The sequence below is a fragment of the Arachis hypogaea genome, chromosome 4 (assembly GCF_003086295.3).
Source record: "Arachis hypogaea cultivar Tifrunner chromosome 4, arahy.Tifrunner.gnm2.J5K5, whole genome shotgun sequence".
Taxonomy (NCBI): domain Eukaryota; kingdom Viridiplantae; phylum Streptophyta; class Magnoliopsida; order Fabales; family Fabaceae; genus Arachis; species Arachis hypogaea.
Genome location: NC_092039.1, coordinates 117,695,333 through 117,722,819, shown reverse-complemented (window position 1 = coordinate 117,722,819; position 27,487 = coordinate 117,695,333). Strand labels below are relative to the sequence as shown.

The 27,487-nt window shown below is 32.0% G+C and overlaps 1 protein-coding gene and 1 pseudogene across 1 annotated transcript; both read right to left on the bottom strand.

Annotated features, from left to right (window-relative positions):
* Positions 1-12,172: 12,172 nt before the first annotated feature.
* On the bottom strand, positions 12,173-17,179 carry LOC112797502 (TMV resistance protein N-like). Its single transcript, XM_072236107.1, has 4 exons — positions 16,472-17,179; positions 14,096-15,182; positions 13,615-13,718; positions 12,173-13,519 (listed from the first exon to the last, which is right to left on the bottom strand). The coding sequence occupies exons 1-4, from the start codon at positions 16,957-16,959 to the stop codon at positions 13,513-13,515; spliced, it is 1,686 nt and encodes a 561-aa protein (XP_072092208.1). The 5' UTR covers positions 16,960-17,179; the 3' UTR covers positions 12,173-13,512.
* A 986-nt stretch (positions 17,180-18,165) lies between these two features.
* On the bottom strand, positions 18,166-26,786 carry LOC112797500 (disease resistance-like protein DSC1; annotated as a pseudogene).
* Between the last annotated feature and the right edge of the window lie 701 nt (positions 26,787-27,487).

Genomic DNA, 27,487 nt, shown 5'->3' with positions numbered 1-27,487 from the left:
AGTGGGTGGCCTAGGCTATAAATATGAGGCTAAGTTCTCCATTTGTTTTTGCACCAGTCAGAAACACTTTAAGCTTGTATCTGATTTTTCTTTTCCTCTGTACTCTTTGATTAGAGAGTGTTGTGAGGTGTAGTTAGATATTTGCTTTGAAAGAGTGTGGGTGTACTGGGGTGCCGGTGAGAGAAAGAAGTCTATGTGTTGTAACAATTTTCACATAGTGATATTCTCTGGTTGTCATTTGACAACGGCCGTGGTTTTTTCTCCGGTAATTGGAGTTTCCACGTTAAATTCTTGTGTTGTGATTGTGTCTATTTTATTTCTCTGTCAAAGGTGTTTTCTCAAGGGGGAATTGTGTCTTATTCCCAACAAGTGGTATCAGAGCTTCGGTTCGGTGGGATTTATTCTTAGTATGCTCTGTGGTTGCAGCCTAGTCTGACCTTCCACATCAGAAAAGAATTTTGTCCTGTGGCTTGAGGTTGATCTTTGGTTGCTGTTGTTGTTGCTGGAAGGCAGTGTGACTCTGTGAGAGTGCAGTTTGGAAAAGGTTCTGGCTAAGGAAAGACTTGGTATTTAAGTGTGTCCATTGTGACCCACCTCTCTTTCCTGGGGACCCTTCCTAGTGCACGGTCTACAGTTGAGTTATAATATTCCAGTATACGGTTGCAACAATGTCAGGATATTCAAGTGCTGTGAAGCTTGAAATAGAGAAATTTGATGGAAGAATCAATTTTGGCTTGTGGCAAGTACAAGTCAAGGATGTGTTGATACAATCAGGTTTGCACAAGGCGTTGAAGGAGAAGATCTCTGGTTGCTCTCTCTATGAGAGAAGATGATGTTCTCTAGAAGACAAGAAGTATCCTCATGGTATTACCGCACTGCCATGGATAAGGATGAGTTGTGGCAATCAGGTCCACAATTGCACACGGGCATTGGTTGGCGTTGAGATGCAAGGTGTGTGGCGGAGTTAGGTCGATGGCTGAAGAACTTCCAGGAAAAGCCAATTTGGAAGTTGCACCATGAATTTTCAGCAAGGTTTCGATCTGTACCAAGGCGAAATTCTTGGAGTGGTCTAATTCCAAGTGAGTATACTTTCATGGTGGAGTATGATAGTTCTCTGAACTATGATTGTCGGTATAGACAATGGCAGCAAAGAATTGTCGGTGTTGACAATGGAAGCTGAAGATGTGTGACTATTTCAATCAAGGTGGAGATTGTTAGGATTTGGTTGAATTAGTCCCACATTGCTTAGGATAGCAAATGGAGTGGGTGGCCTAGGCTATAAATATGAGGCTAAGTTCTCCATTTGTTTTTGCACCAGTCAGAAACACTTTAAGCTTGTATCTGATTTTTCTTTTCCTCTGTACTCTTTGATTAGAGAGTGTTGTGAGGTGTAGTTAGATATTTGCTTTGAAAGAGTGTGGGTGTACTGGGGTGCCGGTGAGAGAAAGAAGTCTATGTGTTGTAACAATTTTCACATAGTGATATTCTCTGGTTGTCATTTGACAACGGCCGTGGTTTTTTCTCCGGTAATTGGAGTTTCCACGTTAAATTCTTGTGTTGTGATTGTGTCTATTTTATTTCTCTGTCAAAGGTGTTTTCTCAAGGGGGAATTGTGTCTTATTCCCAACACACAGAAGATCCAAGAGTTGTGTTTGGTTGAAGACTGATTCAGAGAGTTAACGAGATCACTTAAAAAAGTCGTATGCAAGAGAGAAAGGAAAGTGAGGTGGACGCTGCTCTGTGGGAAAAATGAAGGAGACAGGAAGCATTATAAAGATTATTATTGCTAGACATAAAAAAATTGCATTATAAATCTCATAACTTTGTGAATAAAGTCTCTAAATAATTTATAAATATAAGACATTTTTTATCTTATAAATTTTTAGAATTAAATTAAATTGACTCAATCTCATTTCTAATAATGTAAAGAATAAACTACAATCATCACATACCTATCACATAATATAACGGTGTTTGTTATAGTATTTAAAAAATATTTTTTAATTGTTTAAAAAATTAAATAATTAATATTTAATTTAAAAATAAGAAAATTAAAATATTTAAAATTTATCATAAAAATAAATTAAACACCAAATTAAAAACACTATAAAATTGACTTAATATAATACCGAATATACCAAAAAGTTTGTTTTTTTTCTTGTTTCCACAATTCAAGTTGTGAAAACTGAAGAGCAAAGGAAATTTCGTATAGGAAGTGCCTTCATCACTGCCAACAGAGAGCGCGTGGAAATTAATTTGGTTGGACAACAGATTTAGAGTATAGACCCCTTTATTTTTTCTTACCAAGACATGATTTATTTTACACTTCCGGTTCTTTCTTTATTCACTAAAAAGTAAAAACTAATGACTCCAAAGTCGTGAAAGGATTTTTTTTATGGAAACTCGAACTCGCAACTTCATAATTGAGTATGGAAAAACTATGTCATTTGAGCTATTGCTTATTGGGAGGTCGTGAAAGGATCTTAGAAGATAATTAATGATGGCAAGTTAATTATAAGTCTCTTATTCTAGAAATCAGTTATGCGGTAAGTGCCGTGTATATACTCGGTAATGAATGAGAAAATCATACTCATTTTAACATGAGTCACCTTCTCTAAGCAAAGTGATTAATTCACATGAAATAACACTGTAAATGAGAAAGCCTTTCCAATTCAAAATGGATTCCGCTAATTCTAACATCATGGTAGCTTACAGGGGAAAAGTACCAAACATGAAAGCAGCAAAAATTCCATGGTACTCTCACACAAGGGAGAAAAGTACAAGTTGCAGAATCAATAAATTCCACTATGAATGTTGAGCTATCAAAATTCAGAAGCATAACTAATATATACATAGAGATGGATCTGCTCATGCTTTTACAATAAAAGACATATTACAAGATGTGTATTAGAAAGTTAAAAAGAATAATGAAATCCTCAAACATGCACAAGCCTCCCTACAAATACTTCTAACCTCTATCTACACGCACTACTCCAGATTCAATGTACAACCACCAATATGATTCGTAAACAAGATCATGGTAAACCAGCACGGACACGACATTTTCCAGTCCTCACAATCAAGTGATTCCAAGGCAAATGATGCATGGTCTTTAATTGGGGTGCATGATTTGTTGGACAATCATGTGGGGAACGATGAAACCCACTCAGCAATTTACTTCAACAGGGAACCAACCCATTCCATATGTGAAATGTAGAGATTCGATTCCATTATTCTTCCCTATTTGAAATTGATGATAGTTTATGTTCAAGGTCTTCAAGTAAATCTTGATATTCAACAAATGTTAGGTGCGACTGTAAAGCACAGATAACATATGCTATATTGATTATTATTGAGTGAACATAATGGCATACTATAATTTCCAACAGTAATCTAAATCAGATATACCTGCAGCGTGGTGCTGTATGCTTTCCATAGCCGAACATCATGTGGGAACAAGTCGAAAAGCACCTATAAAATCTCATCAGAAGAATGCACTTGCCAACAAAGTGAACCTTTGCTAAAATGGGAAAAGATGCCAAAACCATGTCTAAATGGCTCCCTTTACAAAAGAAAAAGCACAATGGGAGTAAAGAAAATGCTATATGCATGTAAGCAATATCACAATGCAATACTTCAGAACGTCTTAATAGGGTAGCAAGGACAACTATCCATTCTTTGAACTTTACAGAGCACATGTGAGCAAGGAGAAAGTCTGCATCCAACCGGCTCTGTAACGTTTCCATCTGAAGCTGAATGCCTTTTACAAATGCAAGATCATGTGCAGAATCTTTTAGGAAGTGCTAATTGGCAATCCCTGTGCAGCAATAAAGTCTACAGGTTCTGCTAGTGCTGATTCTATCAGTTTCAAAACAATACCAGTTCCCCCAGCAAGCTCATACAAAGATTCATCAAGTGTTGCCTGTGTATGATAAACCACATCAATGATATCACATCAATGATATCACTTATGTGTGTGTTTCTGTCTCTGTGTGTGTGTCTCTGAGAGAGAGAGTATATTATTAGAAGCAAACTATCCCAAACCTGTAATAACCGCAAAGCAGAGTACCCACTAACAGCAGGACCCTCATGTTTAGCAATCACATGTAATAATGTAATATTTTACATAAAATAAATATGATTATATTTCATAATAAAAAGTTAAAAACATCATACATTTCTTTCAAGAGGGAATGACACTTCCGCAAGTTCCATGGACTCCATGTATATCTAGCAAGTGCATATCTCTGGCTGTGATTATTATTCTACTTCCTGGTCCAAACCAATCTTGATTCTCGCCTAAATTCTCTAAACACTTCACCTCATTTACATCATCAAGGACAAGAAGAACCCCTTATTTCACAAAGCATGTTTTATCATATTTTTTCCATCTTCTGTGCCATGAAAATGACTAGTTATGTTCAAAGATGCAAGGTCTCTTTGTAAGTGAACAAAACCATTTTTTGCAGACAGCTCTCGGACATTTCTCATGAAGCAACAAACTTTGAACTCTCCTCGGATGGCTTCGTATACTGTTCTAGCGATAGTTGTCTTACCTATGCCACCCATGCCCCATATCCCTACAAAGCGAACATCATTCAATCCAATACCTATGAGTTTTATCCTGAGTTTTATCGCTTCCTGCATCCTTGAAGTAATCCCAACATGATTTTTCGTGCAAGATGGCAATTTTGGAATTAGCTTTCTGTGTATGTGTTCAGCAATGCTTTCCACAAATCTTGCCTCATGTCTGAAAAATCATAAAGCGAATAAAAGTCATACTTATTGTTTGTCGACCAAGAAAACATTAGCAAAATAGTTTAACCAGATTTCTCGTTATAAAAAATAAGCAAAGATATCATTTTTCTAGCACGAAACTATTATCGTTAACGACGGAACCCTAACTCCAAAATATTTTGATTGCATTTTAATTTATCCAACTGGCTCTGTGATTTGAAGCTGATAACATAAGATAATGTCATTAGTGAGGAGTAAAGGAACTAGGCAAAGAAAATATTAGAATATATCTACCCAAGCTTCAGCACTTAACTGTAAAAAGAAAATTTGGCTTCAGCACTTAAGTTAATGATCTGCATTAACCCTTGATAAAACTTCATCATTCATATTTAAATTTATATATCGTTTACCTGATCATGTCACGACTCACGAGATTTTTCACTATAAAAGAAGTTACAGCAAAGGAGGAAAAATACAATGATTCCTCCAATGCCATGAAACTTTATAGAGGGTAATTGATCACATTTATTAGCTTGAAGCAACAAAATTCCCTAGTATATCAGTCGGTGTATCTTGCCTTTCAGAAAAATATATTGAGGTGTGCAGCATGGTACATTCAATTTTTAATTATGACATCGACATCAATATATCTTATAGTAATTTCTCAAAATGAAAATCTTATTTTTTACATCCTTCATACCATAATTATAAAAGGAAAAATCTTACTCCAATATTAAGACTACAATTCACTTTCAAAATCCATAAGATTAGAAGTTTTCATATTAAAGGAGGATACAAAATCAAAACTAGAAAGGCACCTGCACTGTAAATCCTTTGATACAATTCAAGATGAACTTGATTGAAAAATGGAAGATATAAAGGTATCTAGGCCCATAACAAAACATATTTTTTAGGTTTTTTTAATAACTGCTAAATAGTTCTTTTTTAATTTTAATTACAAATTAATTCCATATTTTTTATTTAATTATAAAAACTATTTTTTATTTTATAAATAATTATTTTATCATAAATCTATCATGTTTATTAACAATCAAGAACAAAAATAATAACGAATTAGATCTTCAATTGATCCTAATAATTTTTTTGGCTATTCCAATCGATTAAAAGATTATATATGATCCGTGACGTTCGTGATGAACCATAAAATCGTGTTTCCTTAAAATCCAATCGATTGGATTATCAACAGTTTATCACAAAACAATCGATTGAAAATTGCAAGGCAATATGGTTTTCACATAAATCAATCGATTGGTCATATTAACTAATCGATTGAACAATGAATTAAATGTGAATTTTTTATAATTCAATCGATTGTTTAGAATTTACAATCGATTGAATGTTTCAAAACAACCTGAGGTTGCTTTTGTTATTCAATCGATTGAATTCACCAAAACAATATGGATTTGCCAAATTCAATCAATTGGTTGTGCAACCCAATGGATTAAAATGTGTACTACCCCTATTTCAATCTTGTTATCGTTTTTAGAAATTATCTTGTTATTCATCTATCTTATCTTTAAAATTCTATCTTCATTTTTTAAGATTTTATTTTGATTTAGATACTCTAATATTATCTTTTTCTTAATATTAACATTATAAATTGGTGAATAATCTATCACCAATTATTCAATTCCACCAATAAAATCGTGTATCATTTTCTTTGATTATAAAAAATTTTATTGTTTATTGAACTTGTGAAAAAGCTACGATGGAGAACAAGTGAAGATGGTGGTTGTGAAAAGGATTCCAAGTGGTTTTGCTCTTCTTGTTGTTTTCTTAGTGGTTTTGGTTAATGGCACATTTGGTTCGTACACTTTTATTGATAACTATTTTATTGCTTGTGGTTCTTCGAAGAATATTACATTCCAAGGTCGCAATTTTGTTCCTGACTCGCAGCATTCAAAACTCACATTGAAAACTCAGAACTTGGTTGTTGCGGGTTCAAATTCCAGTGCCCCTTATCACAAAAATTTCATTGTTCAATCGATTGGTTAATATGACCAATCGATTGATTTATGCGAAACTGCATTACAATTTTCAATCGATTATTTTGTGATAAACTGTAATCCAATCGATTGAGTTATAATTTAATCGATTGGATTTCAAGGAAACACGATTTTACGGTTCATTACGAACGTCACGAATCATATATAATCTTTTAATCGATTGGAATAGCCAAAAAATTTATTAGGATTAATGGAAGATCTAATTCGTTATTATTTTTGTTCTTGATTGTTAATAAACAAGATAGATTTATGATAAAATAATTATTTATAAAATAAAAAATAATTTTTATAATTAAATAAAATATATGGGATTAATTTGTAATTAAAATTAAAAAAAAGACTATTTAGCAATTATTAAAAAAAATCTAAAAAACATGTTTTGTTATAAGACCATTTAATGGTCCAAAAGTTCTGGGAACATCGAATCCTATGGCTTGAAGCTTCACCTTGACATAGTTGGAAAGGAAAGATGTTTGCAAATTCAAAAAAAAAATCAATTTTTTTAAGAAAAAGTAACAACTTATAAGATTAGTTTGGATTAGCTTTTGAAAAAAATATTTTTCATCTTTTTAAATTTTTTTTAATAAGAAAAAACTATTTTACATTTAAATAGACTTTTTAGGGTCAGTTTGAATTGGCTTTTGAAAAAGTACTTATTTTTTATTTTTTAAAAAGATTTTTTTAATACACAAAAACTATTTCATATTTATATAAACTTTTTAAAAAGAGTTTTGAAATATTAAAAACATATTTTGCTTCTATTTTTTTTAAAATAAGATATTGTTGACTTCTAAAAAAAGCAAATAATTTATTTTTTTTTAAATAAAAATACTTTTCTTAAATGATGTATCCAAATGTATTTAAAACTTAATAAAAGTACTTTACTTTTTATAAAAAGTATTTTTCTCACTCAAACAAGTCAATCCAAATTATACATAGTGCTTGTTTGGGCACCATTATTTTGATAAAAAAGATCTTTTTTAATGAAAAATATTTTTTTTATTTTTAGCGTGTTTGGCAAATTTCTAGTAGTAAAAGTAAAAGCACTAGAAAACAAAAAAAATATCTTTTTTTGAGAAGCTGTAATTTACATCTTTTTTTAAAAAATCTTTTTTTCTTAAAAAAAAAGATGTTTTTTATGTAATAAATAAACAAAAAAGTACTTTTATATTGTTATACCCAAACATAATTAATAAATAAAAAGATCTTTTTGCATGAGATACCCAAACATAAAATTATTTTTACTTTTTTATAAGATCTTTTAAAAAAATAACTCGAAAAAAGATTTTTTTTTTAGAAGTTTACCCAAACAAACTCTTAAAAAAGCTTTATTAATCTGTTTTTTTTAAAGCAATGCATTGTTAACTTTAGAAAAAATAAATAATTTTTTTAAATAAAAGTACATTTTAAAAAAATATATTTAAATAGGTTTAAAATTAAATAAAAGTACTTTATTTAAAAAAAAATTTAACTCAAAAAAGCCAATTCAAACTAACACTAAAGGCTTATTAAGTAAGAACTTTAAAGAAGGTGTAATTAAAATTAGCTGTTAAACATTAGTAAACAAGATTCTAATTTGGTACGTCTTTGTGGATGTTACAATACTCCCTTTATGTTTGGAGTTTTGAAACTCCTTTTAGATTATCAATATTGTAATATGTGTTGGCACAATTTTCTAATAGGTATTCTATTAATAGAACTTTTATTATATATTAATAACATCATCAAACAATTAATGTCAATAAATTATATTTTTTAAAAAAATTAATATTTAAAAAATTAACACTAACATAAAACTATACTTTTAAATAAAAACCATAAAATAATCATAAAATATATCTTTATCTATTAAGTAACGTTTTTTTTAATTAGTATTTTATTAGTGTTAATTTTTTTATTGAAATAAAATAAAAAAATGATTGTTTTCCATAACAATTTTTTATTTTTATCTTTAAGATTTATTTTGTTTTAAACTTTCATAAACTCATTACAGTACCATCTAAATCGTACTGGTATATTTTTATCTTTTAAAATTTATTTTTATGTTTTAATTAATTAATAATTTTAAATTTTATTTGTTTTAATTATTTATTTAATATTATAATTTATTTCATAAAACTTATCACGTATACTACTTTTTTTATCTATAACATCATGATTTTAAAAATTAACTATATTATAACATACCATTTAATTAGGATATATATAAATATATATTAGGAACAGAATTAATATTTTTTAAAGTGTTATTTTAAATCAATTTTAGGTTATTATTTAAATTTAATTTTAAATTTTTATAGTTAAAACTAAATTTAAAAATAATTTTAAATAAGTAGTCACGAACCAAAGAGCAGAATAGTATTAAATTATCGTCAGATTTGTAACTAGAGTTGTTGCTTCTGATATTTAACTCATGAAGTTAGGGTGTAAATATGTTTTTATAATTAAACCCAGACGGATCATATCAGTTTGCATTGATTTGAATATCGAATTAGAATTAAATTTCTTTAATAAAAAAAAGAAAAAAATTTGCAAAGAAAAAAATAAGAATAAAAAAATGTGAATGATAGTTAAAGTTTGATCAAGGTTAGGTAAAAATTATATAAATTTTTATTTTTATTTTTAATATATAGGATAATTAGTTTAGGTCGAATCCCAAACTCTAAAAAAAAATATTTTGTGAAATTTAAAGTTTTTTATTTTTTCAATAAAGTTAATAATAATTCTTAGATTTCTTTCTAAAGCAATTCAATAATATTTCAAATTTTTAAATGACAAAATTTTTAAATTTTTTATGTACTCTCTTGAATATTAATTTTTAAATTTAAATTATATATATTTCAAATTTTGTTTGTCACATGAGAGTGTATAAAAGTTTGAAATATAATTTAAATATAGGTGATTTATTTGATGACACAGTTAATGAAGATCACGACTCTATTGGCATTGAATATAAAATTTTTTCTATTTAAGTTGGTTGTACAAAATTTGTTACAAAGTTTAATCCAATTTAAATTATTAATATTTTTTATTATTTTTAAAAATTATATTTAATTATTTATAAATACATATATCTAGTTTATACTATAAACGAGATAATTTGTATGTGTAAACAAGATATATAAAAATTGACAAAAATATACATATGTAAACGAAATAAATAAATATAGTGTAAATTGGTAAGTACGCTATAAATTATTTATTTTGATAATTAAAATAATTAAATTATTTATTTAAAAATTTCAAATTTTATGAGATAAATTATAATATCAAATAAATAATTAAAATAAATAAAAATAAAAATTATTAATTAATTAGAATTTATAAATGAATTTAATAATTTTAATAACTTATATACCAATAGAATATATTAAATTTTCAATAGTAAGTCATCAAAAAAATTTTCTGTAATAATCATAATTGCTATTTTATTAAAAATATATTTTAAAAGTTATAATTAATGTATTGGTAGTTTTACAAAAAAAATATATATTAATTAATTAATAATTTTGTCAATATACATAAAAAACTTCATTAATGGAATTCTCTAGGATATTGTGCCAACGTACATTACAATACTCCCTTAATATTTGGAGTTTTAAAATTCCATATAATTTTAACAAAAAAATACTATTAAAATTTAAAATTTAATTTATTTTGCGTTGATTTAGGTTAATATTTAATGCATACTGATGAAATCAATAAACAATTAATATTTTTTTTGAAAAACTACAAACATATTAATTACAACTTATAAAATATATTTTTAATAAATGATAATTATAATTATTATAAGAAATTTAATATGCTCTATTAGTATATAAGTTATTTAATTAGTTAATAAAATCTAATTAATTAATAATTTTATATTTTATTTATTTTAATTATTTATTTAAAATGATAATTTATTTCATAAAGTTTATTTAATATACTATCTTCTTTTGTTCATTGAAAATAATGAATTTGTTCACCGACAAAGTTATTCCTATTTTTGTACAATTTAAATCGTATTCGTATATTTTTATTTTTTTATTAATCTAATTTTATTCACATATTTGAATTTTAAACTTTTAAAATTTTTTATTTAAAATTTAGATAGATATAATTTAAATTAATAATTTAATTTAATAAAAATAAACGTATTCGTATTATTTTTATTATTTTAAGCAAAAAATATCTCTAACTATATTTTCTAGGTAAGATTTATTAATCTTTTCAGATATTATGTACTTATATATACACTCTAATATTATTAATTTGAAAGATTACATATATCTATCTCTTTTGTTGAGATATTAAAAATCATGTTTAACCGCTTTAAAAAAATAATACGAGAATATTTATTTAAAATAAGATGAATATATTTATTTAAAATTTAAAAATTTTAAATAAATTTATTCGTATTAATTTTAAAATAATATGAATATGCTTGTTTAAATAGAAAAAATTTAGAATAGTAAGAGTATTATATCTTTTTAATTCTTTTAAATTTTTATTTTTATCATAATTTTATAATAATTTAATATTAATCTAAAAATAAAATAAATTTAAATTAAACCAAAAAATTTAACCCAAATAGAATTTAATGCTAATTCTTTTCTCTTTCTTTAATAATTAAATGATGATTCTTCTCTCTCTTCTTAATTAAGAAGTACTAAAACTCCAAATACGTTAACTTTTGTTTAACTCTTTAAGAAGAGTTTTAATACTCCAAACCTTTTAGGAGTATTGAATCCGGCGCCGTCAAAGACATATAGCCCACAGAACTAAACATTAAACAACACATAGGTTATTCTTTATCAGTTTATCTTAATCACAGATAAAACAACTGAAAACTTAAAAGAATGGAAACTAAGTTGACATTGGTACTCACTATGGCGTGCAGATTTTCTCCTTCACTCTGTAATGAATCTGAATCTGTCTTGTCATGCTTGCCAAATCTCTCGTGTTGCTGCTGCAACAAAAGAATCAAAACATGACATCTCAAGCCATCTTCCTAAAAACCCTCTAACCCATTAAAAAATTCGCTATAACCTCATTGCAACAATTTACACATGAAACCAAAATTATAATTTTTTTTCTCAAGATATTTTATGGAAAAAAAAGAGTAGAAAGCCATCACACATGAATTCAAATACAACCTCCAAATGCTGAATTCATATTCTTCCTCATCCCCCTTTTTCCATATTTAGATAAACACAAGATTTTCATTTCTTTCTGGGATCACATGGCAGTTGGATGGGCAATGAGCTGTGTCAAAAGCTTCAAATATGTGGAACCATTTAGCTGAAGAGATCTAAGCTAGGCAATCATACATGTGTAGAGCAACCACGAGGATCTTATTCCTACAAGGTGAAAAATCTGAGATCATTCCATATCCAGTTCAAGAGTTGCTTTTCTTTTCCCTGTTTCGGATTTTGGTTTCTTGAAATCTTGAATGTCTTGCTTACGCACCCAACGTGCACCAGATCTCCGTACTTGGATATTAATACTAGGAGTACCGGGAAATAGCATTTGGAAGCAATTGTGTTGGCATAACAGCTTACTAAGATAGTAACCGTTCACGTAGACAATGTACACATTCTCAGAAGATATACCCGACGACGCCTTCAACAAACTCTTGTTGATGAATTCTTTACCTTTGCAGATCACCGATGGTTTTTCCGATGAGAACAAAATACCTTGTAATAGGAAGCAGAGAGCAAGTGCGATGGTTTCAGTTGAAGGGCAATTATGCGAGAATGAGACTGATACTCCGTTACCTTCTTCGTGATGCTCAAACCATGCTGGAATTTTCTTCCTACTAAACCACATTTGAAAGAGGTCTTCACGATCTTGACTAGCTGATTCTGCAAAGCTACAACACGCCTTTAATATAACATCATTCGCATTGGATGCATCCAGTGAATCACAATCCCGTGCTTGTAGTTCTCTTAGACTTAATGGAAGCTCTGGCAAAACCTTCAAGCGACGGCAATTATTTAGCTTTAGACGTGTAAGTCTGGGAAGTTCATGGATACTTATTGGAACCCTTAAAAAATTGTTCTCCGATAAATCCAAATCTGTCAAGGACGCTAAGCGGCCAAAATCGTAGTGAACGGTCGAGTCTTCTCTAGATGTGCTAAAACATCCTTGTAATTTCAGGCTACTCAAAGAGGTCAAGTGAGAGAGAGAACACAAAAGTCCAACAATATTTGGGCTGCCAAAATAATCCTTAACTGTGAGGGACTCTAACCCATGAGTGCTGTATGGAACACAACTAAGCTCCACCAATCTACTCAACCTCAACTTCTTTAGGCCAACGAAACGTCCAAGTGGGAAGAAGGGAAGACTAGTAAGCTTGTCGCATCCAGTTAAGTCCAACTCAGACCAGTTAAGTCCAACTCAGACATGCCAGCCAAATTTTCAAGCGTGGTGGGTAGCTCTTCTATACCTGTACGTTTTAAAATAAGAATCGACAACTGTTTCATGCATTTTCCAAATTCTGGCAGTCTTCTCAAACTACTGCAACATTTTAGATCTAGTCTCTCGAGTGAACTCATCTCCAATTTATCTCCAAGTGTTTCAAGACTCTCACATCCACTTAAATTCAATTCAACAAGGCTCTTGTGGTGTGCCAGAGATGGGTGAAAATAATTCAGCTCCTCACATCCATCAAGATCAAGCGTTTTAAGATTGGGAGCCCCAGAAAGATCTGGCATTTCCTTCAGCTCCTTGCAGTAGGAGAGATTCAAGTGCACTAACTTTTTTAGAACCTGAAAAAACATAAAGAAATATCACTTGGTTACTATTTTTTGCTGGAAATGTTAATGTCATAACATTTGATAGAGCTCTTCATGAAAAGGTCTACCTTCTTTCCATCCCATAACTGTACAATTTTACTATGAGACAGATCAATTTCGACAAGTTCATAGCGTTGATGATCTGTAAAGGGCAGAGTTTCCATCGGACAATCTGTCCAGTGCAAAACCTTTAATGCACAAGGAATATCGTAGAGAAGAATGGGAAATCTCTCACCATCTAAAATGAGAAGGTTTAACTTGCATATATTTGAGAAAGATAAATATCTTATATCCAAGTCTCTCCAATTTTCTTCAATCTCACAGTACATATCATGTAGAACGATGCTATGAGTTGCTTCAATTTCTTATAGACACACAAAACTAAGTAAATAAACAAACAATTAAAAAAACTAATGAAAAAACTATACTGATTGAGATAACCATAAAAGCAAAACATAGTTGTTAGTTATCTGGATAGAATATTAAATACATTGTCAAATTCTTATTTTAATTCTATTCATCCTATAGTTGAGAAAAAACGACACTTACCTTCTTTTGAGTAAGTACAAAATCAACATCCTCGTAACACCACAATCTGCTACGCTTACTAGCATCATTTGGAGATTCTTGAATTACAATAAGTTTGCCCATTTCTTCAAGCAGATCATGCATCCCCAAACTATCATATTCGTTTATAGTGACCAATGATCTATTAATCAAAATATCAAGACCAATTACAGCATGATGACCACATCCTTCTAATATCTTTCTTACATAATCTTGCGGATGTCCTTTAAAGAAACAAGCAATATCTAGAAAAATATCCTTTTCCATAGAATCTAAACCATCATAGCTTATTTTTAATACATCAATAATGTCAGAATGTGAAGACTTCTTTATCTTTTCAATAGCACTATGCCAAACCGCAATAGGTCTACCATTAAGATAGGAACCCAATACTTTAAGTGCCAATGGAAGACCACCACTGTACTTGATCACTTCTTGGGACAAATCCAAAAACCCTTCTGCAGGTTCTGCTTGTTTAAAAGCTTTCAGACAAAAGAGATTAAAGGCTTCACTATCCACTAACCCTTTAACTTTCCAAGTTTCATGCGGTTCCTTTAGCACCTCAACGTCTCTAGTTGTAATTATTATTCTGCTTCCAGGACCAAACCAAGCTTGCTCCCCAGCCAAATTCTCTAATTGTTTTTCTTCATTTACATCATCAAGAACAAGAAGTACCTTTTTGAGGCGTAAAGAGTTTTGAATTATTGTTCTCCCATCATACTCGCTAAAAACAGCAGCTGAATTAATACCCATTTGATCAAGAAGTTGCTTTTGTATGTGGACAATATCTTTTTTCTCACATTGCTCCCTTACGTCGGCAAGAAAGCAAGCAACTTTAAATATACTTCGAATAGTTTCAAAGACTATTCTAGCAATAGTTGTCTTACCTATGCCGCCCATTCCCCATATGTTTATATAGCGAACATCATTCGATCCAAGGCCTATTCGGCTAATCACTTGTTCCACTCTTGATTCAATCCCCACAAGATTTTTCATTGACGATGGCAACTTGGGAATCAATATTTCAAATATATGTTGAGCAATATTCTCGACAAGTGCTGCCTCGTCCCTATTCAGGAGATCGAAGAGAATTTCTTTGTAAGTCTACCAACACATAAGTAAAATAAAGCAACAAATTTTATTTAAAAAAAATTGTAATAAGAGAAAGAAAAACAATTAAAAACAAAACAAGTACAACAGAAGTTTACAAAAACAATTTATTTGCATTAAGCTATATGTATTTTCCAGATAATTTATTCATTCGATATAGATATTTATAAAAAAAAATATTTAAACATCCAAAAAAGCAAGTTATGGCTCTTTAAAACAATGTCTCCCAAATATTTTTCTTCTTCTATTATTAGCTAATTAATTCTATTATGAGAGCTATATTTCATATGTAATTCAGTAATAGAAATTGTGGTAGATTAAAATAACGAACTATAATTATTATTACATCTGAATTAAAGTTTATAGTGATTCGTTCATAGTGTGATTGTATCTACATTGAAGAAGAAAAGAACGTATTCCATATATTACTATAAACTTTAATTCAAATATTTAATTTTTTTAAAAAATCTATTAATTGATTTGTCTAATAGAAAAAAAAATAGAAAAGCAAATTTGATAATTAATTTTTTCTAAGAAATAAAATATTCAACTAAAATTATTTTTAGAAATTGATTTAATGTATTATCTAAAGTTTAAACTATGAGTGTAGGGTAGCTATATGGTTTAAATCTATTTAGCATGTTGTTTAAAGTTTAAACATTGCATTCTATTTGGTTTAGAAAAATATTTAAAATGTAGTATTATAAAATAATAATAATAATAATATATAATATTGAGAAGAATATCTTAATAAATCTTTAGAGTTTGTTCAGAATTAATTAGGAATTAGAATTTAATGAAGAGTTGAATTTTTTTTTACTTTAAAATAATTAAAAATAAATTATTTAAATTTTTTTTGAATTTTTTTTTTTATTATTTGTAACTCAGATCAAAAGAGAGTCTGATTTTCAAATCCACTTTTATACTCTTCAAACTTAAATTCTATTCTATTAATATATATAGTCTTTTTAATTTATGAAATTAAATTTTAAATAAAAATAATTTCTGTTCATAAAAAGAAAGTTTTTTTTTCATGTTAAATGATTTTCAATCAAACAAGCTCTTACCAAATTTTTGGTTGGTCACTTTTCCCAAACCCTATCTACCTTTCTACATTATTTGTTAAAAGTGGGATGTATAATATTGACTGCAGGTTTGTTTACATGGGTATGGAAATAAAAGTTTGAACGGTGTATAGCAGATAAATTGTAGTAATAACAAGCGTAAGTTAATGATTAGTTAGCTTACTGATTCTTGGAGCTCCATCCAGAATAATCAGCAACTTGTTTTAACGCTTCCCTCCATCTTTGAACCTTCTCACGCTCGTGTCTCTGTTCATGCTTCTTGAAAGCTTCCTGAAAGGTTCCTATTTGGTGCCTCACAACAGAAGGTTCCACACTGTAGAACACTGCCACCATCTGTAGTCCCAGCTTGTTCTTGCAATCAAGGATCTTGCAGAGCTCATCCAAGCACCATGTGGATGAAGCGTAGTTTGGAGACAGAACTATGACTGCAAACATAGACTCTTCAATTGCTTTGAGGAGTTCATCTGAAATAACATCGCCCTTGCGAAGGTTGTTATCATCTCTGTAGGTTGTGATTCCCTTTCTGTTGAGGGCGTCATAGAGATGGCTAGTGAATCGTCCGCGAGTGTCTTCACCCCTAAAACTCAAGAACACGTGATAGGTGCATGCTCTTGTTGGTGGTGGAATTCCAGAAGAGGACCCGGATGCCATATGTTAGAACTTAGAAGCTTCAAGAACTGAATTGTATGTGCAGCAGAAGATCCAAGAGTTGTGTGCCGTTGACGACTGAATCAGAGAGTTATTGAGATCACTTAAGAAAGACTTGTACAAGAGAGAAAGGAAAGTGAGGTGGAGGTTGCTTTCTGCTTGGTGCGAATAAATAATATATTAATGAATGAGACACGAAACAGTGAAGAAATGGTTGTGCTTTGAGTTGTTATTGAAAGTTGGTGTATTTCACCTAGCTCTGCAGGTTACGTTCCAAGAGATTGGAGGGTCAGTTTTCGTTCAGATGAAATTAGAGGGTCAATTTTTTAAATTTTATAAATTTGACCTACAAATTTTTTAATTTTCAATTTAAAATTTTTTTATTTGTAAATCTGACCCATTATTTGTCGTATGATAAAAATAAAAAAATTAACCACCCACAAATTGAATTCGAACTTATCATTTTAGAAATTTGACTAAGATTTTAAAACACCTAGCTTTCCCATGACTGAAAATAACGACAATTTCCGTTACTTAAAAAATGATCCAAGCTCAATTCGTTTTTTTTTTTCCCTTATTTTTATACTGACTAGTCACTAGCAATTTATATTATTATTATCATAACGATATTAGGCTTAGTACACGTTGTAATAAAATATATATTAGAATACAAAATATATAATAAAAATAAATTAAATAATATATGTATTTATATATAAATATATAATGACTAATTTTAATAGTTGATTTAGTATTTTTTATTATCATAATATATAGAATTTAGCAAATTTATACTCTAAAAATACATTTTAAAATATAATAATAAAATTTTTTTAATACTTTTTATGTATTTAATGTATTAAAAGAAATAAAAATATTTATTTTTTTAACAACTTTTACAAAATATATTTTATAGTATTTTTAACTTATATTTTTAGAACACAAGTTAGTAAAATCTTATTTATTATAAATTCTACCTTTCCAATGTATACTGTCTCTGAAAGCTGGACCTTGACATAGTTGGAAAGGAAAGATGTCTGCAAATTGAAAGAATGCGGCTGTTTTAAGGAAAGAAACAGCATATTAAAGGCTTATCAAGTAAGAACTCTAGAAAATGTGTCATCAAACATTAGTAATAAAAGTTCCGATGACGAGGTACATCAAAGCCATATAGCCCACAGAACTAGACAACATATAGGTTATTCTTTATCAATAACTGCAGATCTGAGGACTAGCTGAAGCAACATGAAAAGTGACATAAAGGAGAGCTTCAATAGGTATAGTTCTGAATTCTCCATGCATATCCTCTCTGCATTTGTGACACCCCCAGAAGAACAATTAGTATCTGCCCCAAATATATAGACGCCCTTCGGCAGATTTACATTTCTTTCTTGGTTCACATTGCAGTTAGATGCATTCAATGAGCTCTGTCAAGAGCTTCAAACATGGGGAATCATTTGGCTGAAGATATCTAAACCTGGCAATCATAAATGTAATCTAGAAGCTGAAGAATGCGAGATCCCGTCCATGTTCAGTTCAAGAGTTGCTTTTCTTGTTGCTGTTTGGGATTTTCATTTCTTGAAATCTTGAATGTCTTGCTTACACACCCAACGTGCTCCACATCTCTGAACTCCGATATTGGGAAATAGCATTTGGAAGCGATTGTGTTGGCTTAACAGGTTACTAAAATAGTAACCGTTCAGGCAGACAATGAACAAATTCTCAGAACATATACACGACGACACCTTCAATAAACTCTTACTTATGAATTCTTTACCGTTGCAGATCATCCATGGCTGTTCATTTGAAAACGTTTCATCTTCAAATAGAAAACACAGGGCAAGTGCAAGGGTTTCAGTTGAAGTGCCATTATGCGGGAATGAGACTGATACTGCGTTATCCTGTTCCTGATGCTCAAACCATGCTGGAATTTCCTTCCCATGAATCACTATTTGCAAGATTTCTTCACAATCTTTGGTTGCTGATTCTGCAAAGACACAACACGCCTTTGAAATAACATCATTCACACTGGATGCATCCAGTGAATAACAATCCTCTGCGCGTAGTTCTCTTAGACTTGATGGAAGCTCTGGCAAAACCTCCAAAAAACTGCAATTATTTAGGTCCAGACATTTTAATCTGGGAAGTTCATGGATACTTATTGGAACTCTTGAAAAACTGTTGCACGATAAATCCAAATCCGTCAACGATGCTAAGTGGCCAAGATCGTACTCTTTAGATGTGGGAAAACTCACCCATAATTTCAGACTACTCAAAGAGGTCAGAAGGGAAAGAGAACTCAAAAGGCCAACGATATTTGAGTTGTCAGATGAATCCCAAACTGTGAGGGACTCTAATCCATAACTACTGTACGGAACACAACTAAGCTCGTTGCATCCACTTAAGTCCAACTTCTTTAGGCCAACGAAACATCCAAGTGATACAGGAAGAACAATAGACTCCAATGCCGCTAATTCTAACTTAGACAGACCAACCAAATTTCCAAGAGTACTCGGTAGCTCTTTTATGTCTGTAAATCTCAAAGTAAGAATCGATAACTGTTTCATGCATTCTCCAAATTCTGGCAATCTTCTCAATCTATAGCAGCTACATAGATTTAGTCTCTCGAGTGAACTCATTTCCAATTTATCTGCAAGTGTTTCAAGACTGCTACATCCCCGTAAAATCAATTCAACAAGGCTCTTGTGGTGTGCGAGAGTCGGGTGAATATGATTCAACTTGTAAGTGTTTTAAGTGTTTTAAGATTGGGAACCTCGGAAAGATCTGGTGTTTGCTTCAACTTGTAGCAGCCGGACAGATTCAAGTGCTTTAAATCATTTAGAAACTGAACAAAACAAAAAAATATCACATAGTTATTATTTTTGCTGGATATGTTTATGTAGTAAAATTTGATAGTGCTGTTGATGAAAAGGTCTACCTTCTTTCCATCCCATAACTGTACGATTTTTACAGGGGAAAAGTACCAAACATGAAAGTAGCAAAAATTCCATGGTACTCTAACACAACGGAGAAAAGTACAAGTTGCGGAATCAATAAATTCCACTATGAATGTTGAGCTATCAAAATTTTCAGAAGCATAACTAATATATACAAATGGATCTGCTCATGCTTTTACAATAAAAGACATATTACAAGATTGTGTATTAAAAAGTTAAAAGAATAATGAAATCCTCAAACATGCACAAGCCTCCCTACAAATACTTCTAACCTCTATCTACACACTATGCCGGATTCAATGGACTACCTCCAATGTGATTTGTAAACAAGATCATGGTAAACCAGCACGTACACGATGTTTTCCAGTCCTCACAATCAAGTGATTCCAAGGCAAATGATGCATGGTCTTTAATTGGGCTGACATGATTTGTTGGACAATCATGTGGGGAACGATGAAACCCACTCAGCAATTTACTTCAACAGGGAACCAACCCGTTCCATATGTGAAATGTAGAGATTCGATTCCATCATTCTTCCGTATTTGAAATTGATGATAGTTTATGTTCAAGGTCTTCAAGTAAATCTTGATATTCAACAAGCGTTGGGTGTGACTGTAAAGCACAGATTGCATATGCTATATTGTTTTTTTTTTTAGTGAACATAATGGCATATTATAATTTCAAACATTAATCTAAATTAGATATACCTGCAGCGTGGTGCTGTATGCTTTCCATAGCCGAACATTATGTCGGAACAAGTCGAAAAGCACCTGTAAAATCTCATCAGAAGAATGCACTTGCCAACAAAGTGAACCTTCGCTAAAATGGGAAAAGATGCCAAAACCATGTCTAAATTCCTCCATTTACAAAAGGAAAAGCACAATGGGAGTGGAGAAATGCTATATGCATGTATGCAATATTGCAATGCAATACCTCGGTGATAGGAATAAAACACACAATTCCCTACTTGCAAGAATTAGAGGAGCAACAATATTCACTCACAACAAGTATTAACACCAGCATAATAATACCCAATAGTAGCAAAAAAATCACATAAACCAGAAATTAGAAACAAGCTAACACACCAATATTTTTAACGTGGAAAACCTTCTCAATGAGAGAAGTAAAAACCACGAGTCACCAAGACCAGGATATAGCTTCACTATGATGAAAAAAAAGGATACAAGAGAGTCACAAATTACTGCACAAAACGTGCATACAACAAGCCAAACAACCTAAACTTCAAAGTTTACAAAACAAGAACAAGAAGATGAAAATACCACAAAAATAGAGCTGTTGTGCGTGGCTAATATCTCTAGCTGCATACGTCGAATTAAAGATCTGAACGGTGAAAATAAAGAACCAGATGTGTGGAACACACTGTCCAAATTTGAGCTCGATCCAATGGTTAACTAATCTGCAACGACCAATTTATAGAGATAGCTTTGTGTATGTGCGAAAATAACTTTCTCTCTTCTTTTCTCTCTAGTATTTGGTGTTCTCCTTTCAAAATGACCTCACTCACTCAACCCTAACTCACCTCAGCCACTTCAACTATTCATGAGTTTGGATACTAGCATTTGGGCTTTTTCTCCACATAGGAAGAGAGCCCAAAAACCCAACAAATCTCCCCCTTACGACTATGTAGAGGTAATCGCCAATTCGGCGATTAAGCAACAAACTTTAAACTTCCATCTTGGTAATGTCTTGGTCATTATATCATAACCATTCTCATCAGTATGAACATTTTCAAGTTCCAACAACTCAGCATCCAAAACATCACGTATCCAATGATACCTCACATCAATATGTTTGGATCAGGAATGAAAAGTAGAGTTTTTACCAAGATGTATAGCACTTTGACTATCACAAAACAACACATACCTCTCTTGAGTAAACCCGAGTTCGTTCAAGAATTTCTTCATCCAAAGCATCTCCTTGCACGCTTCGGTAATGGTAATAAACTCGGCCTCGGTAGTAGATAAAGTAACACATTTTTGCAATCTAGATTGCCAAGACGCAGCTCCACCCGCAAAGTTGATCAAGAAGGCTGAAATGGACCTTCTAAAGTCAATATCTCCTGCCATGTTTGAGTCAGTGTAACCAACTAGAATAGGCTTATCACTTCCATAACACAACTTCGTATTAGAATACCACGAAGATATCTCATTATCCATTTTACAGCATTCCAATGTTCTCTTCCTGGGTCTGAAACAAAACGGCTAACACAACCAACATCATGAGCTATATCCGGTCTTGTGCACACCATAGCATACATTAAACTACCCACGACTGATGCATATGGAACTTTTTTCATGTTTTTCTTCTCTTCATCACTTGATGGACTTTGCTTACAACTCAATTTGAAGTGTGTAGCAAAAGGAGTACTAATGGCCTTTGCTTTCTCCATTTTAAACTTGTGCAACATTGTCTCTATGTATTTCTCCTGTGACAACCAAAGTTTCTTCTCTTTTCTATCATGCTCGATTCTTACGCCAGTAATCTCCTTTGCTGGCCCAAGGTCCTTCATTGCAAATGACATTGCAAGTTGCTTCTTCAACATATCAATCCTAGAAGTATTCTGACCAACAATAACAAAAAACAGACTCACTTCTGTAGACAAACTGATCTTACTTTAGTACAAAGTTGAAACATGAAAATCAACCTAAAGCACAACTTAACAAGATAACTGGCTGTTCAAATGAGTGTCAAAATTTCATATGCATCTCTGAGACTGCATCTATGCATCTCCTCCATGGTCATCATTGGAAATGTTGATTCTACTTCCAATACCCAACTATATCAGCTTCAAATATCTTTTTTCTCAATTATACACCCATTTCCTCAATGCTTCTGTTCTAACATCTTTTGTCTTTTCTTCTTGGGCCTCTCAGTTTCCCCTTTGTTCAAATGCTCAATTTCATCAGTATGCACCCAACATGCAGCAGAGCTCAATATCTCTGGTGGATATTCAACATTGATATCTTCAAATGACAGCTCAAAATGAATGGCTTTCCGAGTTTCTTGATCAATTAAACAATCATTGGTCATACAAAACATACACAGGTGATAACCTTGATGATACCAAAAAGGAATGCTGCTGGTTATGACTCTATCACCATTGCCAACGGCCAAACGGAGTGAGAGGGAAAACCAGAGTTTGGAAGGCCGCACTAGGAAACATAAAGCAATTCCTAGCCTTTCACTTGGATGGAAATTATGTGGGAATGGGACTAATAAGCAGTTACTGTCTTGTGGATGAACAAACCATGATGGAATAGCCGTCCCTGGAATCACCATTTGCAAGACCTCACCAGAACCTTGGCTAGTTGATGCAAAAACGGAACATGCCTTTGATAAATTATTGAAACTGTGTGTGTCCAGAGAATCACAACACCATGCTTTCAGTTCTCTTATACTTGATGGAAGCTCGGGCAAAGTTTGAAGCCTTTTGCAACCATTAAGGCTAAGACATTTAAGCTTGGGAAGTTCATGGATACTTATTGGCAAATTAACAAAATGGTTGCCTGATAAATCAAAATCCGTCAGCGATGGAAACTGTCCGAAATCACAAGGGAACGACTCCTCAGTTAGACAACAATCTTGTAAGTCAAGGATGCTTAAAAAAGGGATAAGTGACACAGAATGTAGCAAATCACAAAGACTTGAGCACCAAGAAGCACGCAGAATTCTGAGGGACTCTAATTCAAGAATACTGTCAGGAAGGCAAGTAAGCTTTTTGCAACCTCTTAAGTCCAATTCAGATAGGCCAACTAAACATCCAAGTGATATTGGTAGTTCAGATATAGCCATGTCCTGAAAAGAAAGTCTTGATAACTATGTCATGCATTCTCCAAATTCAGGAGGACTCATGAAACTCTTACAGTCACAAAGATTCAGTTCCTTGAGAGAACTCATCTCTAATTTACCTGGAAAAGTTTCAAGACTTGTGCACTCCGACAAATTCAACACAAGAAGGCTTTTGTGGCATATGAGAGAGGGGTGAATAAGTGTTAGGCAGTCGCAACATGAAAGATCAAGTGTTTCAAGAACAGGAACCCCTGAAAGATCTGGTGTTTGCTCCAAGTCTGAACAGCTTAGATCCAAGTGCTTCAACTTCTCTAGAAACTGATTATATTAGAAAAATGTTAAAGTTGCCAAGTTTTTAAAGGCTAATTTAACAAAATTTGATAGAGCTCCTGAGAATTTTGTAAAGAAAAAAGAGTCTTACCTTAAATCCATGCCAAAGTTGTACAATGTTACTCCAGCTTATTTTAATTTCAACAAGTTCATATCTTTGATCCACAAGGGACAAGGTCTCCAGTGGACAAAATTCCCAGTGAAGAACTTTTAAGGTACTTGGAATATTGATATGAATATGAGCTCTCACAAAATCAAAGTTGAGAAATTTTAGCTGACTCATATTTGGAAAAGCTTTGTCTCTCCAACGTTCCACATAGTATGTCCCATTTCTTATTGGAGGTAGACCTATGCTTTGAATTGTTTCAGTTCCCTGTATAGAAAATTAAAATATGAGAAAGTCTTATGGAGTAAGTTGAAATACAAATAAAGTGCTAGAACACCTTATAATTGTGAAAGAGTTGGCACATACCTTGTTTTGTGTAAGCATGAGATCAAGGTCCTCTGGCGACCACAATCGACTACGTTTACTAGGGTAATTTGGAGATTCTTGAATGATAAAGACTCTCCCCATTTCTTGAAGCAAATCATGCATTTCCAACACATCAAACTTTCTCATACACTCATCAATGTCCTGCTTTACTGTAACCAAAGACCTCTCAATCAAAACATCAATTTCAATTTGTGGATTATAACCACACTTTTCAAATAAATCTAATACTTTGGCTTTAGGCATCCCCTTAAAAAAGCAGGCTATATCTAAAAATACTTCCTTTTGCATGGAATCCAAACCATCATAACTTATTTTTAGTGTATCAAGAATTTTGGCATCTGGAACACTTCTTATTTTTTTTGACAGCACTACGCCAAGCACTGATATTTCTTCCATAAATATAAGAACCTAAAACCTTAAGTGCCAATGGAAGACCACCAGTATATTTGACCACTTCATGGGACATTTCCAAATACCCTTCTTCAGGAACATTACATTTGAAGGCTTTTGAGCAAAAGAAACGAAGAGCTTCCCTTTTATCTAAACATTCAACCTCATAAGTGTCACACACTTCATGTGTCTTTTGTAGATGCATATCTCTAGTTGTTATCATTACCCTGCTTCCGGGGCCAAACCAGTCTTGATTCCCAGCTAAATTCTCCAATTGGCTTACATCATCCACATCGTCAAGAACAATAAGAACCTTCTTGTTGCATAGAGAATTTCTTATGATCCTCATTCCATCATACAAATTACTGAAAGTACATCTACTCACTTGAATATGTTCACCAATAATTTTTTGTAGTTCAAGTATCCCATTTGTCTCACATGTCTCTCTTATGTTAACAAGAAAACAACTAATTTGAAATTGATCTTCAATGGCTTCATAGATTGCTCTAGCAATAGTTGTCTTACCAACACCACCCATGCCCCATATGCCTGTAAAACGAACATCACTCAACCCAATACACATGAGTCTAGTTACATCCTCCACCCTTGAAGCAATACCAAAAAGGTTCTCTATGCAAGATGGCAATCTTGGAATTAGCTTTGTATGCACATATTTAGCAATGCTTTCCACAAGTGTTGCCTCATGCATAAATAAGAAAGAACTTTTTATCGGGTCTAAAAAGAAACACATACAAAATAAGGTAACTATTTTTCTTATTTGAAAAAACAAATTAGAATTAGTAGGATAGAAGGAAGAGTATAATAAATAAAGTTCTCAAATTATTGGTTGAATATGAATGACTTGCACGTTTTCTTCAACTACTATAGCATGTGGAGAGCATCATTTGACAAGAGGAATTGCTTAACCTTGCTCAAGTATGTTTTATTTTTTATTTTGTATATCAAAGGTATAATAAGATTGGTCATTTGGGCCTCTTAGTTATCAGTCTACACTTGCTGACAATTACTTTATATTTATGTCAGGCACATAATCAGTACAAAACAATTGAAGCTAATGGACAGTGAACTTACTGATTTTTGGAGTCCCATCCAGAGTAATTGGCAACTTGTATTAAAGCTTCTCTCCATCTCTTGACCTTCTCACTGTCTCCTCCCAATCTCTCTTCTTGTTTCCTGAAAGCATCCTCAAAGGTTCCTTTTTGGTGCCTCACATCACAAGGGTCCACACTGTAGAACACTGGCACAATCTGTAGCCCCAGGTTGTTCTTGCACTCAACAATCTTTTGGAGCTCATCCAAGCACCAAGCAGAGGAAGCATAGTTTGGCGACAGAACAATGACTGCGAACATAGACTCTTCAATTGCTCTGAGAAGTTCATGTGAAATAACTTCACCTCTCTCAAGGTTCATGTCATCTCTAAAAGTTGTGATTCCCTTCCTTTGCAGTGAAGCATAGAGATGGTCAGTGAATCCTTTGCGGGTGTCTTGTCCCCTAAAACTCAAGAACACATGATATGTCCATGATCGTGGTGGTGGCAATGGACTAGAAGAGGCTCTGCCTATAGCAGACTCCATATACTTAAGTTCAGTTGTGTATCCCAGCAAAAGAAGCTTGAGTTGTGCTGTGAATAACTGAAATGTGCGGCTTGTAGCAGTGTGGTTTGTTGGGTGCTTGTAGACTAAGGATCAAGAGAGAAGATTATGACATGCATGTGTGAAACTGTGTATAGGAAGTTTATGGAATCTGATTGGTTAATAAATGTACTATGGCCTACACTACAGGAAACAAACCAAACTGAAACTGAGATATTTCACATATTGACATGTCTTACTAAATTCTTTATTTTTTTTTTAAAAAGTTGTTGCACAGTAAATTTAACTAAGAATTGTCTCCTTACAAAAGCATTGATGACGATAATTAACAAATCAAGCCACCTTTTATTTATGGTTTTATTTTTTTTACTTTTTTAACAATAGAACCAAAGGGGGGAAGAGAAAAATCCCTTCAGATCACAAAACAAAGAGTCTTCGAATTCAAAATGAATATCTTAACTCGAGCACCCAAAAACAGAAAACAGCACTCTCTAAAGTAGTGAACCAAAAAAGAATTGAAATGCTAAGTGAGGGTAAAAAGGTCTGCATAAACAATAAATTTCCCTAAGAATGCTGACATGCCAGGAGCACAACCAATATATACAAATTGATTTGTTCATACTTTATGATCCGTCACCTTATAACTCAGTGTTTATTATGCATTATGAGTTATAACTCGGCGTTAACTATCATTCATTCTTTTGCTTGTAACTGACACCTTTATTACCGACTTAATGACCATCATTTCTATCTTAATGACCAAATAGAATTATTATAAACACAATATAACACATGATAACTTTCATTTCATGTCTTACATTCTATATTCATAGAATTATTATATACCTCTTAAACACTTACTGACTTAAGCGTCCCCTTGTTCTCTCCTTGCCGACGTATAACTCATCCCGACGAGAAACTTGAAGACATTCATCGAC

What these genes read in the sequence shown, in the direction of transcription:
- LOC112797502 (XM_072236107.1), bottom strand. Translation starts at nt 16,959, where the DNA reads ATGGCATCCGGGTCCTCTTCTGGAATTCCACCACCAACAAGAGCATGC. An exon ending in GGATGGAGCTCCAAGAATCA is followed by an intron (nt 15,183 to 16,471) that starts GTAAGCTAACTA and finishes TCTCCTGAATAG; the next exon opens with GGACGAGGCAGCACTTGTCG. An exon ending in TTGTACTTACTCAAAAGAAG is followed by an intron (nt 13,719 to 14,095) that starts GTAAGTGTCGTT and finishes TGCACTGGACAG; the next exon opens with ATTGTCCGATGGAAACTCTG.